This window comes from Ascaphus truei, chromosome 16 (genome assembly GCF_040206685.1).
Source record: "Ascaphus truei isolate aAscTru1 chromosome 16, aAscTru1.hap1, whole genome shotgun sequence".
Taxonomy (NCBI): Eukaryota; Metazoa; Chordata; class Amphibia; order Anura; family Ascaphidae; genus Ascaphus; species Ascaphus truei.
The window spans coordinates 27,054,234-27,070,733 of record NC_134498.1 but is presented as its reverse complement, the minus strand read 5'-3'; the positions used below and the strand labels follow the sequence as shown (position 1 = coordinate 27,070,733).

The 16,500-nt window shown below is 43.9% G+C and overlaps 1 protein-coding gene across 1 annotated transcript in view; it reads right to left on the bottom strand.

Annotated features, from left to right (window-relative positions):
- CHM (CHM Rab escort protein) overlaps positions 1-16,500 on the bottom strand; it is a 104,909-nt gene that overhangs the window by 64,957 nt on the left and 23,452 nt on the right. Inside the window, exons 3-4 of the mRNA XM_075572854.1 lie at positions 11,587-11,659; positions 9,537-9,661 (exon numbers count right to left, since the gene is read on the bottom strand). Coding sequence (XP_075428969.1) covers positions 9,537-9,661; positions 11,587-11,659 — 198 coding nt within the window. The remainder of the gene's footprint in view (positions 1-9,536; positions 9,662-11,586; positions 11,660-16,500) is intronic.

The window sequence follows — 16,500 nt, the reverse complement described above, 5'->3', positions numbered from 1 at the left end:
AAGCCTTTCTCTTTATCTTTACTAGATCTATGATAAGGACAGGATGGGCTTAGAGCACTTGTGCGCAAACTCTTCTCCCTGCGCCCCTGCCTGCCCTCACCCCCTGCTCGCGTCCCCCCCCCCCCAGCTCCGATATCAAATGACACCGCAGGGTCATGTGACGTCCCGTTGCCATGGCAACGTGCCGTCGTGTGACCCCGTGGCGTTTTTGACTTCGAGTTGCCATGGCGATGCGTCGCTGGAAAATTAAGGTAAGTAAAGTTACAGAGGCCTCGCGCGATCCCTGATTAATTTAAATGCCTTCGGGGAAGGGCGGGGCCTCTGTAACCGCCGCGCCCACACCCCCCAGATAATCTCGTGCACCCCTGGTTAGAGTAAAGAAAACACTTGATTGACAAACACTTCTCCTGTCAGAGGCAATTGCATTAATAAGAGCGAATCGCTTATGGGAATTTTTCTGCCAACCTCAACTTCTGGCACCCTGCAACTACAATAAATGAAGGTAGTAACAGTAACACTACTGGATTAAAGCAGCAGAATATGTGTTATTATCATTTTTTTAATAGGTGGAAAGCAGGGGGTCTCTGGAGCTGAACTGCGTTAATTTCACCTCTGGGGGCCCCCTGCTCCCCGAGATTCTTACCTCCTTATTGGGTGCCAGAAGCAGCCCCGCAGGTTTAAAGGTCCTGCTCACATGGGCCAATAGGAAGCTTTAAGGGAAGACATCACGTCTTCCTATTGGCCCGCATGATACGGGACATTTAAGCCGCCATTATGTTTGCCCCACACAGCCCAGTGGGAGTTGCTACCGGCACCCCCTACGGGGGTAAGTATCTCTGGAAGCAGGGGTCCCCAAAGCCAATATTAATACAGTTGAGCTCCAGAGACCCCCTGCTTCAGTACTATATAAAAAGGGAAAGCAGGATTTCTGCTTTAAGTGAGCAATGTGGGAATAAAAACATTCCACAAACTGATTCCTTATGTTACGTGTTTGTATAGCCCAGAAGTGAGACGCTTTGCCCGGCTCCCTTTCTTCCTTGACATTGCTGTTAAATGTGTCCACTGTAAATGATTTTTCTGCATAATCTATCTGTCCTCAAAAACCCAATTATGCCTTTGATTTGCAGGAAGCAGGAGAGACTAATCACATTGATGAATCGCGGACTGAGCGTCTTCCTTCAAACAAGAGAAGACATTTCTGCTCAATTCACATCTATATTACGGGATGAGAAAGTGGGGGAAGGATCATTAATATTAATTTCTACTACACAATATAATTATTAACCAAAAAGGTTTTATGGGAAAATAAACCATTAAACCTAATTAAGTGGATGGAGTCACTTAGTCTTAGCCAGCTGCTTCAAATGTAATGTAAATATTAGAAATAATCTCATTTAAAGGAGATAGGAAAATGATCTCTTCATTTAAACAGATTTTGCAACCCACTCTCTCCCCCCCCCGCCCCTCTCCCCCCTCCCCCCTCCCCCCCATTGCTGCATAGTGAGTTATCTACTTCTTCAAAAAAGGGTAAAAACACCCATTTTTAGCAGACTTATTTGCAGATTCTTATAAATTGGCTTTTTATTTTCTTTAGGATACGAAAAAACTCTATTAAACATCTGGTATGGATATATACCGATATAAAATAACGTTTGTGGAGAATACAACAAATGTACAGTATAGCATTGTATTGTATTGTATGTCTTTATTGATATAGCGCCATTAATGTACATAGCGCTTAACAGTACACAACAAATACTCAAAATACTAATGAGGAATACTAGAAAAAATCCTGCGGGAGGTAAGCGGAGCACAGCAGAGCAAATGCAGGGGCTAAACACCAAAATGAATAAAAGTCCTTTATTGCATGATCGACATCATGGTAAGTGGTGAGAGATTTTTACTCACCACTTACCATGATGTCGATCATGCAATAAAGGACTTTTATTCATTTTGGTGTTTAGCCCCTGCATTTGCTCTGCTGTGCTCCGCTTACCTCCCGCTGGATTTTTTCTACTGTTTATCATCAGCGTGACGCACACCTAAGGAACAGCTGATATCTGCTAACTGTGAGTACCCCAGTCCGCTTACCTGCGTTCTGGGGCTAATGTTCCTTGTACCCACATACCTCCTAAGGGGGACATTATACTGTTCTTAGGTAATCAGATATTTTACACTGGTAGCTGGGCGAAACGCGTAGAGTAAACCAGCAGACCTATTTTGGTCTTGGAGGCGACCCGTAGCTGAACCAAACCTGCAGCCGTGACGTCAGAGGATCAGACGGGCGCACAGAGGGAGGCTCCGATCGTGGATACAGTGCCGTGGCATCCAGCCTGATGACCCAGGGAGGCGGTGAGCTGCTCGGGACATCTCCTACTCACAATTTGTGACCAATGCTTTTATTATATTAGCACATTGTAAGTGCGCATTTTTTACCCATTCATTTTTTATAAAGTTTACATTATTGATCGCACTATGTAGTTTTCTCTCTCTTTATACATGCGGTATATGCTGACGGAGTATCGATAGGTGGTCCGGTGCCTTTATACCTTCAAGGGTGGCAACCCTATTTGCCAACTGCTTATATATACACTTTAGTCCTGTGAGTAGAACAGCTATATGAGCCAAGACACTGCCACATTTATCCACTGATTGTGATACGTCTGCACTTATATTTGTGTATCTTGTTTTGTTTTCTCAACCCTATATATGCTCCCCCTGGATGTTCTGAGATACTTCTAAACTTTGGAACCCGTGAAACAGGTCCCACCAGTGAGGTTTGAGCTGGGGGGTTTTTGGTCATCACATCTATTTAATTTCATCATTTACACTAATATTATTTATTCACTCCTTATTAAGCTGTTCGCGCCTTTTTGTTCACCTGTTTACACAAGTAATAAAACTGTTAGACATGTTTAAAGGCATAAATACCCCACTAAACCCTCACACAGACTGATCTGGACGATTTCTTTGACTGCAGCCTTCTGATTGACATAATGCAAAGCGTCGTAAGAGCGTCAAATAAGCCATTTCGGCGTCGTAAAACCGGCCATAGGGATGAATTGGACAGCGTCGGATAAGCCATTCGTCGTAAAGCGAAGCGTCGTAAAACGAGGACTGCCTGTACTAACATTTGTTTAAGTCTCACTGACTCTGGGTCAATTATGATTCAAAATAGACTTGTACTCAGACCCACTTAAAAAAACACTTTAAAAAATAGTACATTTCTGGATCTGATTTTTTGCTCCCCAAAATGATAGGCCACTAAGAAATGGAGTTTGAATAAATTAATGCATTAAAAATATCTAGTCCTACAAGATTTGTATTTAATTTTCTTCTCTGCATACACGGTATTGTTGGTAACATATAAGTAGCATTGTTCAACACTGAAAAAGATAAACCCCTATTAATTAAAAAAAAACAAAAAAACATCGTACCACTTCAAAATTCACTAAAACTCAACATTTCACCATTATGAACCCTTTCTTATTACTTGTATCATGCTGTATAAAAGCCTGCACATCTTTAACTAATTAACTACAAGTATTTCATATCCATGTAGATTTTTAGTTACATATTTTGGGCACAGTTGCCAACCACACCAAGGTATCTCCAGATCAGCCAAGGCCGAACATCTGATGCAGAGGTGGCCAACTCCAATCCTCAAGGGCCATCAACAGGTCAGGTTTTCAAGATATCCCTGCTTCAGCACAGGTGGCTCAGTCAACAACTGAGCCGCTGATTGAGCCATCTGTGCTGAAGCAGGGATAACCCTTGAAGACTGGAGATGGCCACCCCTGTTCAAATGTATTTATTTTTAACGGTGTCCTCTGAGCTGAATTCCTCCGGCTTCTCTCTTTAGCTTTCATGGAGGAAGGCTCCCTGACGGGCAAACTTGAATATCTTTTATACCTTGTGTCATTAGAGCCATATTCATCGAGCTGGATAAAATGCAAGTAAATGCAGATAACGTTTTTTATTTATGCTAATGCTGTCGGGTTAATCATTATTTTTGTTTGATAACATGCTTGGTGCACGATTTTCTGCTGAACATGCTCACAAAGACGCTTAAGCTTGGCCTTCTGCCTCGTTGAACATTCACTTTTCGTGTGTAAGAACTGGTGATGCTCAACAGAAAATCGACCTTATACTAAGGACTCTTGTTTTTTCTGGTATTTATTTATTTTTTAAACTTGTTTTGCATTTTTCTTTTCACAAGGAATGCCAGACATGGGTCTTTATACATACAGAAATATATAGAATGGCGAGAAAGAGTTTGTGAACCCCAATGCTAATTACGAAAAATCCATAGATTTTCCAGGATAACCTTCTTCAATCAAAATCAGTCTTTTCTTAAATATACATGTAAGGAATCCACACCTCAGTTTACTGCTTACCTTGCCTCTAAGACCTATGCAGTCCTGGAAAACTGCTCCTGATATTCACTGCAGCTCCACCCTGGGTTCACTCATTAAAGCTATGCTGTCACACGCCCCTTCTGCTATTGGTTCACTGACCTTTAAAGACAGCCTTCCCACAATGCTCCCTGCCGAGCATAGTCCTTCCTGGATGTCACAAGTGTTCTGCCATAAGCCCTTGGCTTGTCTGTGTATGTATTAACCTCTCTAGTTGTTATTCCCTAGTTCCTGAGGCCTGCTGCTAGTGTTCATGCAGGGGTCTGTATTTCCTGATTATCCTGTGTATCCTGAGACCGGCTCCTAGTGTCACGCAGCGGTCTGTTCCTGTCTCCTGTGCTGAAGCGGAGTAATCTCCTTATTGACTTCAGCTCCCTGTTTCCTGAGACCGGCTGCTAGCCTCATGCAGCGGTCAGTTCCTGTCTCCTGTGCTGAAGCGGAGTACTCTCCTTGTTTACTTCAGCTCCTTGTTTCCTGAGACCGGCTGCTAGTGTCACGCAGCGGTCTGTTCCTGTCTCTTGTGCTGAAGCGGTGGTTTCCCCAGTGTTGCCTTCAGCTCCCTGGTTCCTGGGGTCTGCTGCTCATTCTCTACTGCAGAGGCCGTGTCCTGGTTCCTGCGCTGAAGCGGAGGATTCTCCAGCCCGCTCAGGACTCTTGCGCTGAAGCACTGATCTACCACTGCTGCCTGACGGTGTGCCCACTCCGGTCTACCTATCACTTCCTGAGACCAACACCATGGGCCATGGTCGCCGCACGCGCAGAGTCCACTCCCGCGCTCCTAAGCTGAAGCGGGGAACTCCTGACTACCTGTTGCCGAACTCCTGCTTGAACAACGTTTATCCTGATGTCTCCAGTCCTGACCCTGGCTTGTCCACTGACGATGCTGCCTTCCCCAGTCCTGACCCTGCTACGTACGACTACGAACTGCGCAATCCGGATCAGCCTGCGCGGTCTAAGGTCGGTGCTTATACAACCCCACCTCAGCCCCGCGGTCCGGTCCCGGTTTGTGGCGAGCACATTCGTGACAATACAATAGGGTTTATATTAATCAATTCCATGTTTTTTTAAACAAAATGATGCATGAATTAGACAAACAATGAGTAATTAAGAGTCAGGATATGTGCAAAAGTAAGTGAAACCATGGTTTTATCAGCTAAATTAATAGGGATAATTATAATCAGGTGTTTACATAATTAGGTAGATCTTCAGGTGTGCGTTTGGAAGGCCCCATCCTATATAAAGATCAGAAAGTTTATGAGTTTGGTCTTCACCATACAGGTGTGTGGAAACACGTTATGCCACGATCAAAAGAAATCTCTGACGACCTCAAAAAAGCCTTTATTGATGCTCATCAGTCTTATAAAACCATTTCCAAGAATTTGAGTCTCTACGAATCCACTGTCAGACAGATTGTTTACAAGTGGAGAAAGTTCAAGACCACCATTATTCTACCCAGGAGTGGTAGTCCTACCAAAATCTCTCCAAGAACAAACCAGAAAATAGTCCAGGAAGTCACAAAGAACCCCAGAGTAACATCCAAGGATCTGTAGGCCACTCTCGCCTTGGCTAAAGAGAGTGTTCTTTACTCAACTATCAGAAAAAAAATGAACAAGAATGGTGTTCATGGAAGGATAGCCAGAAGGAAACTACTGCTCTCTAAAAAGAACATTGCTTCACATCTGAAGTTCGCCAAAGAGCACATAGATGATCCACAAGTCTTCTGGAACAATGTTCTCTGGACAGACGGATCAAAGGTAGAACTTTTTGGCCTCAATGAGAAACGTTATGTTTGGCGACAACCAAACACTGTGTTCAAACAGAATAACTTCATCCCAAGCATCAAGCATGGTGGTGGGAGTGTGATGGTTTGGGGTTGCTTTGCTGCCTCAAGACCTGGACGGCTTGCCATCATTGACACAACTGCGGGGTTCAATATGAGCTTGCAGGTGTCCTGTATGTTTTACATCATTGACACAACCATGAATCCTACATTGTATCAGAAGATTCCAGAGGAGAATGTCAGGCTATGAGCTTACACTGAAACGAAAGTGGTTCCTGCAGCAAGACAGTGATCCTTAACATTCAAGCAGATCTACAAAAGAATGTCTGCAGTAGAAGAAATTCCACGTTTTAGAGTGGCCTAGTCAATGTCCGGACCTAAATGTTTAACGAAATGTTGTACAAGGACCTGAAGCGAGCTGTCCATGCAAGGAAGCCCTCAAATATCACTGAGTTGAAGCAGTTCTGTAAGCAGGAATGGGCCCAAATTCCTCAAAACCGATGTGAGAGACTGACCATCAGTTACAAGAAACTCGCAGTTTAAGTTATTACTGCTCAAGGGGGCGACACCAGGTACTGAATGTAACGGTTCACATACTTTTTCACACATGGATATTGAATGCTGAATCATTTATCAATACATTTTTTTTTTAAAGTATCGTGTTTACGTGTCATTTGTTTGATCCGGTTATCTTTATCTATTATTAGGACCTAGACTAATATCTAATAGCATTTTAGGTTTGAAATATGTGAAAATTCAAAGGGGTTCACAAACGTTCTCGCCACTGTATATAGTAAAATAGTAATATAGAAATTATTTATGTATATATATATATATATATATATATATGTATATATATATATATATATATATATATATATATATATATATATATATATATGTGTTAGAATGTAGATTTCTGCATTTTATGGTAAATTCATCCCAAGCCCCTTAATATGATAAGATCTGACCCACTAAAGTATTTAGATTACACTGCTGGGTTGATGTATAAATCTGCTGTTAAAGGTTTCATTTCTGTGCCCATTGTGTAGGACAACTGCCCATATAATCAACTACCCAGCAAACACTGAAGAAGCAATCCTGCCTAACTAACCCCTCTTTTGTTTACAGCATGGGAAACTGGTGGGTCCTCTGGAACTAAACCGTGATATATTCACCTGCAGTGACCCACTGGTTGCCGAGATGATAGTGAAGTTACCTGGTTTTTTTTTTGTGTTTGTTTTTAAGGGATTTAAAATGGCTGTCCAATAGGAAGCCACAACTGATGACATTGCAGCTTCTTATTGGTCCACCAAATTTGGCGCCCCTTTTTGAGTTTCCTGGAGGGATCACAGACACTGGTAACGACACCAGTGCATACCTCGGGAGTTGGGATCGAAAAATAATGCAGTTCAGAGGACCTGGCTTACATGCTGTAATAATAAAAAAACAAAAATGTCCAGGTGGAACTGCCGCTTTATGCATAGACCAGATTAAAGATATGAGCATGTTCATTGAACACAGGGTGTGGTCAGAATTTTTACCCACCTAGCGTATAGTGATGTATTACTTTTATATATCATCTTGATCTTCTTATTTCCATAATGCAATGGGCACAATACTAGTTGCCATCGGAAGAACACAAGAAACTTGTTGTTACCAGTTGCAAAAATGACAGATTACACCATGTAAGTGATTGAAGTTTACATTAAAAAAAAAAAAAGAATCCGCATTTGTTTCAAAAAGTGCCAATGTGTTCCAAAGGAGTATCTGATCCGTGTGCTTTATGTGGAACAGTCAAAATATTTATGACCAAATTTACCCAAGGACTATCAGGCCAGGATGTTCAAGAGGAAAATTACAGTGTATAAACAACACCTGTTACTTTTTCCCTGCGGTTTCAATGCACCAATAAATATGGACACCTTGTAAAGTGAATGTGACCGCAGTGGCTGTATTTTATATACAGGGGAGGCGCCCATTGAGAGATGGTGAAAGGAAATGTTTAAGTTTAAAAACTAAACTGTATTATTCGGAGCTCCGAGAATCCCGATTCCTGAGAATTATTTTAGTGACGTGTAAAAAAAAAAAAAAAAGATGTCAAGGTGGCCAGCATCATCATCCAATAGGAAGCCGCGATGTCCTGCCGGGATGATGCTGAGGCTTCCTATTGGCGTGCGGGAGTGAGGCTGAAGTGGAGGCCATTTTGATTTCCCAAATATGAGGAATAACAGCACATTAAAAGGCACATTTCTCAAGAACTAGGGATCGCCTGGAAATAAGAATAGCGCAGTTCCAATGCGGACAAAAAAACAAACTGTTGGGTGAATGTAATTGCTATTTTTCTCCTTTTCTAGGAGAGATTGTCCTCACTGCTTTATAGCCGCAATGATGTCACGACACTAATTGCAGAGGAGCGGTCATGTGTCCGTGAGGCTATAGCACGTTGGTGCTACGTCCCCTCTCGCACTGTAAGGGTTAAAGATGGATCCTCATTTACTCAGCTAACATATACAAGAAGATTTAGGTATTTCGTCTGCACTGCTCATGGAAAAGTATTAACTATGAGCAAAGCGTACATTACTACAGAAGAAAAATGCTTAATGAGGGCTATGTCAATTAGCTTACGATTTCTGGTGTTAAAAAGCATGATTTTTGTAATCTCTTGCTTCTGAGGTTACTATGGTAATCTTTAGATAATAGGCTCTGGGGAGAGCTTCATTTTAACCTCCCGGACACTTTATGTTTCAAACGTTTAGATCTTCAAAACAAAGCTTTAGAAAAGAGTAAGAAAAAAATAAGCAAAATAAATATATAACAGTAAAATAAATAAAACGCTGCGGTGATCAGAGCAGACTGCTGCTTAAACGTGGCTGGAATGTGCACTTTTATAAAAACAAGACTGATCTCAGCCTGTGGCCTCCTATTAATACAAGTTCCTTATAAAAGCAGATTTGCATTGAGTAGACATGGGGGCTTATATAATATTAACTAATATTCACAGAAGCTAACACGAAGTCTACTGATTTATCCCATTTCCTTCCAATTCTGACATTTGATATCACTTGCATATAATCTTAAAGCAAATTGAAGACAAATATATATATATATTTTAGTGCATATTAGGTCCCAATGTTCACCTAGTAACTTCTTTTAACCCAGGATCTGAATTCCTGCTTTGGATTTATACAAATGACTGAATATGATCTTCACATGCATGCCACATAAGTATTATTTATAGAATGGTTACATTGTGCTATAACTCTCAGTAAAATGCTGCTAGAGTATCAGAATATCATGATTTATAAAAGTATTTGGTTTTTGTACACCGGTTTACATACCTTGAATAAGAGAAGACTTCAATATTCTGAATTGTTTTATCCCTCTTGTTGAGGAGAATACTTTCTTCATTCTCAAGGATCTGATCCTTATAAGTTGTTGCTTCCTCACTGCCGGATTCAACTTGCTGGCAAGTAAAATAAATGCAAAAGGGAATCACAAAAAATGGATTTCTATTTGTTTTTAAGCATTTGGGGCTGAATCCACAGTGCTCTGTTAAATCAGGACTCATAATGTTACGTTACCTAAAATAGGAGCGTTAACATGGTATTCTCAAAGCTAATAATATGCAAAAACAACGTCCGAACTACATCTCATTAGCATACGCTTAATGTGACGTTATTGTAGCCTAACCATGCGGTTATCTACCAGCAACGTGACGCTTTGTCAGTCTTGGCGTTACTCCAATCCGGGGTTTTTGGTGAAGGGAGAAAGGGAGAGAGGGAAGGGGAGAGGGAAGGAGGGGGAGAGGGAGGGAGGGGGAGAGGGAGGGAGGGGGAGAAGGGGTGAGGGGGAGAGAGGGAGAGAGGGGGAAGAAAAGTAGAAGGTAAAACGTTTGTGGATATGCAATGTTAGGCCGAGGGCATGGTCAGCGCTTACCCGCTGACCCGCGCTCACGCTTCCAGTGAGCCCCTGCAGCCGCAATGAAAGCGGCTTAAGCAGGGGCTCGCACACGCTTCCGCAGGCGTGCAGAGGCGTAGTTCTTACATTTTTTTTAGTTTGCGCGCTGAGGGGAGCGATGGGCCAGTCACGTGAGCGGTTCGCCCAATGAGGGCGAACCAGCTCCGTGATGTCACTGGCCCGCCCCCAGACACGCCTCCGCACGGCTGAAGTCCCTATGGACTCAGCCTTATGATAATGTTATTATCACTAACATCCGTTATAGTGATCGCTAAGCACATTACCGGAGAAAACATGACGTAACGTAACATTGTTACAGTCCTTTGAAGAAACACTGTTAGTTTCCGTTAAATTAGATTAATTTAACGCCATGTTAGGCCTCGGATATAGTGGGCGTGTGCGGGCGCGACGGAGCGCATGGCATCGGGTGCGACGGAGCGCATGGCATCGGGCGCGACAGAGCGCATGGCATCGGGCGCGACGGAGCGCATGGCATCGGGCGCCACGGAGCGCATGGCATCGGGCGCCACGGAGCGCATGGCATCGGGCGCGACGGAGCGCATGGCATCGGGCGCGACGGAGCGCATGGCATCGGGCGCAACGGAGCGCATGGCATCGGGCGCGACGGAGCGCATGGCATCGGGCGCGACGGAGCGCATGGCATCGGGCGCGACGGAGCGCATGGCATCGGGCGCGACGGAGCGCATGGCATCGGGCGCGACGGAGCGCATGGCATCGGGCGCGACGGAGCGCATGGCATCGGGCGCCACGGAGCGCATGGCATCGGCCGCGACGGAGCGCATGGCATCGGCCGCGACGGAGCGCATGGCATCGGCCGCGACGGAGCGCATGGCATCGGGCGCGACGGAGCGCATGGCATCGGCCGCGACGGAGCGCATGGCATCGGGCGCGACGGAGCACTTCATTGCGCGTTCTGTCTCATTGAGGTGCGGCCTTTTGTTCACGCCGCGCATGCAATATGGACGCGTCCTTATGTGACAACTGAACTTTGTGGATCTGTTTCTTTGTGAATGTAAAGGATACAATTAATGGTCATACACCCCATTATATGCATAAATACATACCCATCCTCTTAGCACAGGGGTGGGCAACTCCAGTCCTCAAGGACCACAAACAGGTCAGGTTTTCAGGCTATGCCTGCTTCAGCACAAGAGGTGCAGTTGAAGACTGACCCACTGATTGAGCAATCTGTGCTGAAGCAGGGATCTCCTTACAACCTGACCTGTTGGTGGCCCTTGAGAACTGGAGTTGGCCGCCCCTGTTTTAGCAAAACCATGTTATCAATACTAAGTTGTCAAAAAAAAAAAAAATACATATTTTTATGTCTGTATATTAACCCTGCAGTTAATGTAATTGAATTTTAAAACCAATCATTGCTTATCTACTTATGATAGATAATGTGTGATTTACCTTGTAGTCTTCTATCCAGGCCAATAGTCCTGAAAACGTGAAGCTGGCCCAGTTCCCACCATAGTAATTCCTCCTGTAGGGAAAAAAATAACTCAATGTTAAAAGGATGTCATGAAAAAAGAGGTACTTTGCAATTAATCCCGTACTGTCACAGAGAGTGAAGGTACGAAAAAAAAAAAGATTTGTATCAAATAGTTAGAATTATAAATGTACAGACACGGAGGAGAAAGGAATTACTTAGAATTCATCACTTGGGAAAAGCACAGATTAACGGTGATGAATCTCGCCCGTCTTTGCTATAGGTGTGTCTACCTGCTCCTTTATACAAATATAGTGCAGATCAAAAGATCACATGGAAACCAAAGCACTACCAGTGGCTGTGAATATATTATAAGGGCAACAGGCACCTAACAGGAACGATGCTATTTGGAAATAACGTGCACATATAATTAGTTACAGCTCTAAATTATCTCATGCTCACTTATTATAGACTTAAAGATACATTTTAAAAAGTTGAGTATATATTACTAGACAAAGATAGATTTCTATTTTCAGGAAGGATATTAATTATCCTTTCATGACCTTTTCCCTTTTATTACAAATCAAACACTGGGTTGAAAACCCCTATGTCAGATCTTCTCTTAACAGAACACTCCCTCAGTTTGAGTCTATATTACTTAAAGCAACCTCAACAAAATGCTATAATCTCCTGGATCTATCATTTTTTAATTCACTATACAGTGACAGACAGCACCACGCACTAAAGAATAACTTCCCAAAACAAGAAGTACTGTGGTTGCACGAGGACAAAAAGGAATCCCCAATTCCTAAAGACTACAACAAATAATCAAAGAAGTCCTCAGCACTCGAACACAGAAAGTCTCATGTACTAGTAACAAGGGGGGGAGAGGGATTTGGGGGTATGATACCTTTTATTGGACCAACAAGTAGTTATGTTACAAGCTTTCCTACCTCTCAGGGGAGCGGTAGGACTATCCGACACTTTTAAGATCCCTACTGATTCATTGTGGACTAAGTGTATCCACATGTGCACCTACTAACTAGGTTGCTTCGGTGTTTACCAACTAGTTATTCCCGTCAGCTGCTGGCATTTTTAAAATCATGGTTTTTTCATTTTCTCCCACCCTCATCCTATTACCCTGGTGGTTTTCTTAGGCCAGGTCCCCGCTGGCTACTGTAGCGCTCGCTGTGGCGGACGCTGCCGAAACAGGAGCCCCCGGGCAAAGCAGTGCACTGGGCCCTGCCTACACAACCACTCACAGGAATAAAAATGTAAACATGAGCCTTGAACTTGAAAAACAAAAATTTCAACATAAAAATGGTACACAGCAAGGCCCCACTAATACGGCCGGTTCCGTTCTGAGGACCCGTCGTAAAGCAAAAGTCGCCGGAAAGTGGAACCGGCGATTTTCGTTAGGTGTGCATGCGCAAACCGGCAATGCGCTGTTCTGCGCATGTGCGACAGAAGGAAACCCCTCCATTCCGCGCATGCGCGATCCCGGGCCGGCCCGTTCTGCACTTGCGCGACCCCTGGCCGGCCCGTTCTGCGCATGCACGGACATGGCGGCAATATGCGGCGACATGGCAGCCTCCTTCTCAGCACCGCCGTATTGGCGGATCGCCGAAAAGCGGAGCTCCGAGAAGCGGGGCCCTGCTGTACTTAGTTGGTAAATTATACTGATGGAGATGGCACAGGCGAGTGTTCAGAAAATTAGTGTTAAATTCTGGTCTGTGCATAGATTAGCATGGGGCCCCTATGCTCGCGTTGACGGCACTGCATTTAGGCCGCGTACATGGTACTGGCACGCACGCACGACCGCTCGTGTGGCTTCGCGCACGCCTGTAGTTGCACACAATCTGTGTCCTGCAAGATTGCGCGATAGGGGTATGGCGAGGACGTGCCAGTGATGTCACGTGAGCAGTTCGCCCTCATTGGCTGAACTGCGCACGTGTCTGGGCCGTTGTGCGGCAAATTCAAACCAGTTTGTCGCGCAAAGTACCAGTCGTCCCCTCGTGCATGCGCCATCTATGCACAAGCGCATTGGCATCCATTTGTTTGTATTCGGTGCAAGCGACATCACTCGTACTATGGACGCAGCCTTATCCTTTTCCTTTGGCTTTGATTGTATGTGGATTAGCATTTTTTTTTTTTTGTCTTTTGACTCAAAATTTGTAGTATTCATTGTTGTGTCTCAGTTTCTATCTGTGTGAGATTTACATGTGGATATTGGCATTGCTATATGGCATTTTGGATTCAAATGTGGCATTCTTTAGACCTAGAACAAGATTTGGCTTCATCTAGTATTTTCTTCTAGTTCAGCTACAATTACAGAGATCCGACAAAGTTCTTCTTAAGTGGTACCGAACACAAGCAAGACTCAAGTAGATTCTTTTTCTTTTTACCATATAATTCAACAATAACAGTTGGGTATTCTTGATTCCCTGCAGAGAGTAACTGGGGAAAATACTCCCTTAGAACTTGTAATATTTTTGTTAAATGGTTTGGAAGTACTCTTGCAGAAGAATACCAAAATCTTTACTGCGCTTATGCTTTGTGCGGCCAAATTGAATTTGTCATTCTGTTGGAAATACTCGGGGGTCACTCCCACTTAATTCGTGATGTTTGGCAGATTGGAGCCACGGAAAAGCTTACAGCTCTCAACAAGGTAAAACCTTGGATTTACTACAAGATTTTGTTACCTTTCCTAAAACATACAGAGAGAGATCACGAGTAATAAATCTGCGTACATCAAAACAGTGGAATAGGTGCATTTAGTGTGTTTCACACAAGTTACCACTCAGCAACTGTTGTCAGAAGAGTCTGCAGCTTGCTTCTCTCAGCGGGGGCGCTACGTTGGTTCAGGAGCAGGATTAATGTCCAAAACCCCTCATCCAGCAGTACATCGCTCCCAAGGGGGATTTCCCTTTACAGCAACCACGCTCCGTTGCAGGTATTGGTGCATGGTGGGACCGCTCGCGCTTCCAAGCCGTCTGGTGCAGCTCGTGTAGCTCAGCGAGCAGATCCACTGTACGGGGGTGAGACCTCAGCTCTGCAAGGGTACACTCGGCGTGCCACGTTGTCGCTCCGTCACGGGATACTGCGTGATGACGTCACAGTCTCCGCAGCAGCGAGGGAACCGGCAGGGAGGCAGTCAAAGTCTCTCAAAGTCTCTCAAAGTCTCTCATATGCCCAAAATTACCACCGGGAGTAATACTAGCAGGGTGAAGCCAATGGAGGCAATGGCAATATTAAGGCACTAGATAAAAATCATCCAACATGTTTCGTAGAATAAACTACTTCTTGTTGGGGGTTCTGGGAGACTGGAGTTGAGAATCACTGCTCTAACTGACTTATTTAGGAAACCAAATTTTATCTCACACTCCTACCCCTCCCTTTTTATTTTTATGAATCCGTCTCAAATTATATTGAAGAATGTATTTCTGTTACAGAATGTAAAGACACATTTAAAGCATTTCCTTATAATGTAAAACCCAACAAAAATTGAAAGTTTAAAAAAAAAAAAATAGTATTTATACTTAAAAATGAAAGCGCAAATAGTCCATTTTCCAATTTGTGTAATGAGACTTTTTCTGCCATTAAAAAATGAAAAGCATTTTCACTTAAGTTCACCTGAATGCATCAAGAGGCTGATATTGTATGGGAAAGTGTTATATATTTGTGATACATATTTGTGTCAATTATTGTAATGCCAGGAACATACAATATCATAATTAAAGCCACTGCTGTTATCTTTAAAACCTGGAGGGGCAAAATGAAACCTTGAAAGTTTTCATCTCTGGCTCACGCCTTTTCATATAAACTTTGCAGGAATGTGAGTAAAATGAAACTCAGCCATGAACAATGCAACGTGTTTTTCTGTCCGTCTTCTTACGTTACGTTTGATCTCCTAACTAGTGCTTACCAGAGCAGAAAGCGAGGGCAGAGGCCTTATTTTGGGCCATAGAGACCTTAAGGGCTGTGGCCATGGGCAGACATCTGGTACAAATGGGCTTCCTCTGGGAGATCACCGGATGGTGCCGATGTAGGATGACCCCGGGGGACCATTTGGCAAGCAAAAGGAGAAGCGACAGGGGGTACCATACTACATGCACTCTCAAACGACAGCGAGTAAGGTTTTGGAGGTTAGTGGCTCCCCCTTGCCAGGTTTTAAGCCCGCCCTTCCCCACTTCCCTAGTTTGCAGATCCTTTCATTCTACTGGATATAGATCCAATGGTGGTCTTTCTCCCTCCTCATAGAGGTAAATGAGAATTGTAATCCTAATAGAGGTATATTAGTATTTTATCTGGTAGTGTTAGGACTTGCGAACAGGGTCTGCCTTGTCGTGGCTTGCAAGCTTACAACGCTTCGGCCAAAGGGTTAAACTAAATGACCCTTTTTCAAGAGACTATATAAGTATTTTACTGTGTATTTTTGTCATGTTGGATGTAGCATTGGACTTCTCTGTCGTTTGTTGTATACATATGCCACGCTCAATAGCACTCCATTTTGACACTTATATACATATATATTTTGTGGGGGCTCAGGGGTTCCCAAAAAGAGCTTGCTGGGGTTTTGTGTGTTTTGCTACCTGCACTCTCAGCCAGGTGTACCTGGCATGTAGGTGGGCATGGCTAAGGTAGGGGTTTTAAGGGTAAACCCCACTAGCAATGTGCAGGAGGCAGGAATAAGCGATCCACGTAACCCACCTGCCCATCCTGGTAATTCCTTGGGAATTTCTCTTTCAGGCTGCAGCTGCGTGACGTCAGCGTCACGTGAGCTGGTTCAGCCAAAGAGGGCGGACCAGCTCCGTAATGCGTTTGCCACGCCCCCAATTGCCTCCCTAATGTCTTGCCGCCCAGTACATGGGATGTTCACACATCGCGCGGGGGAC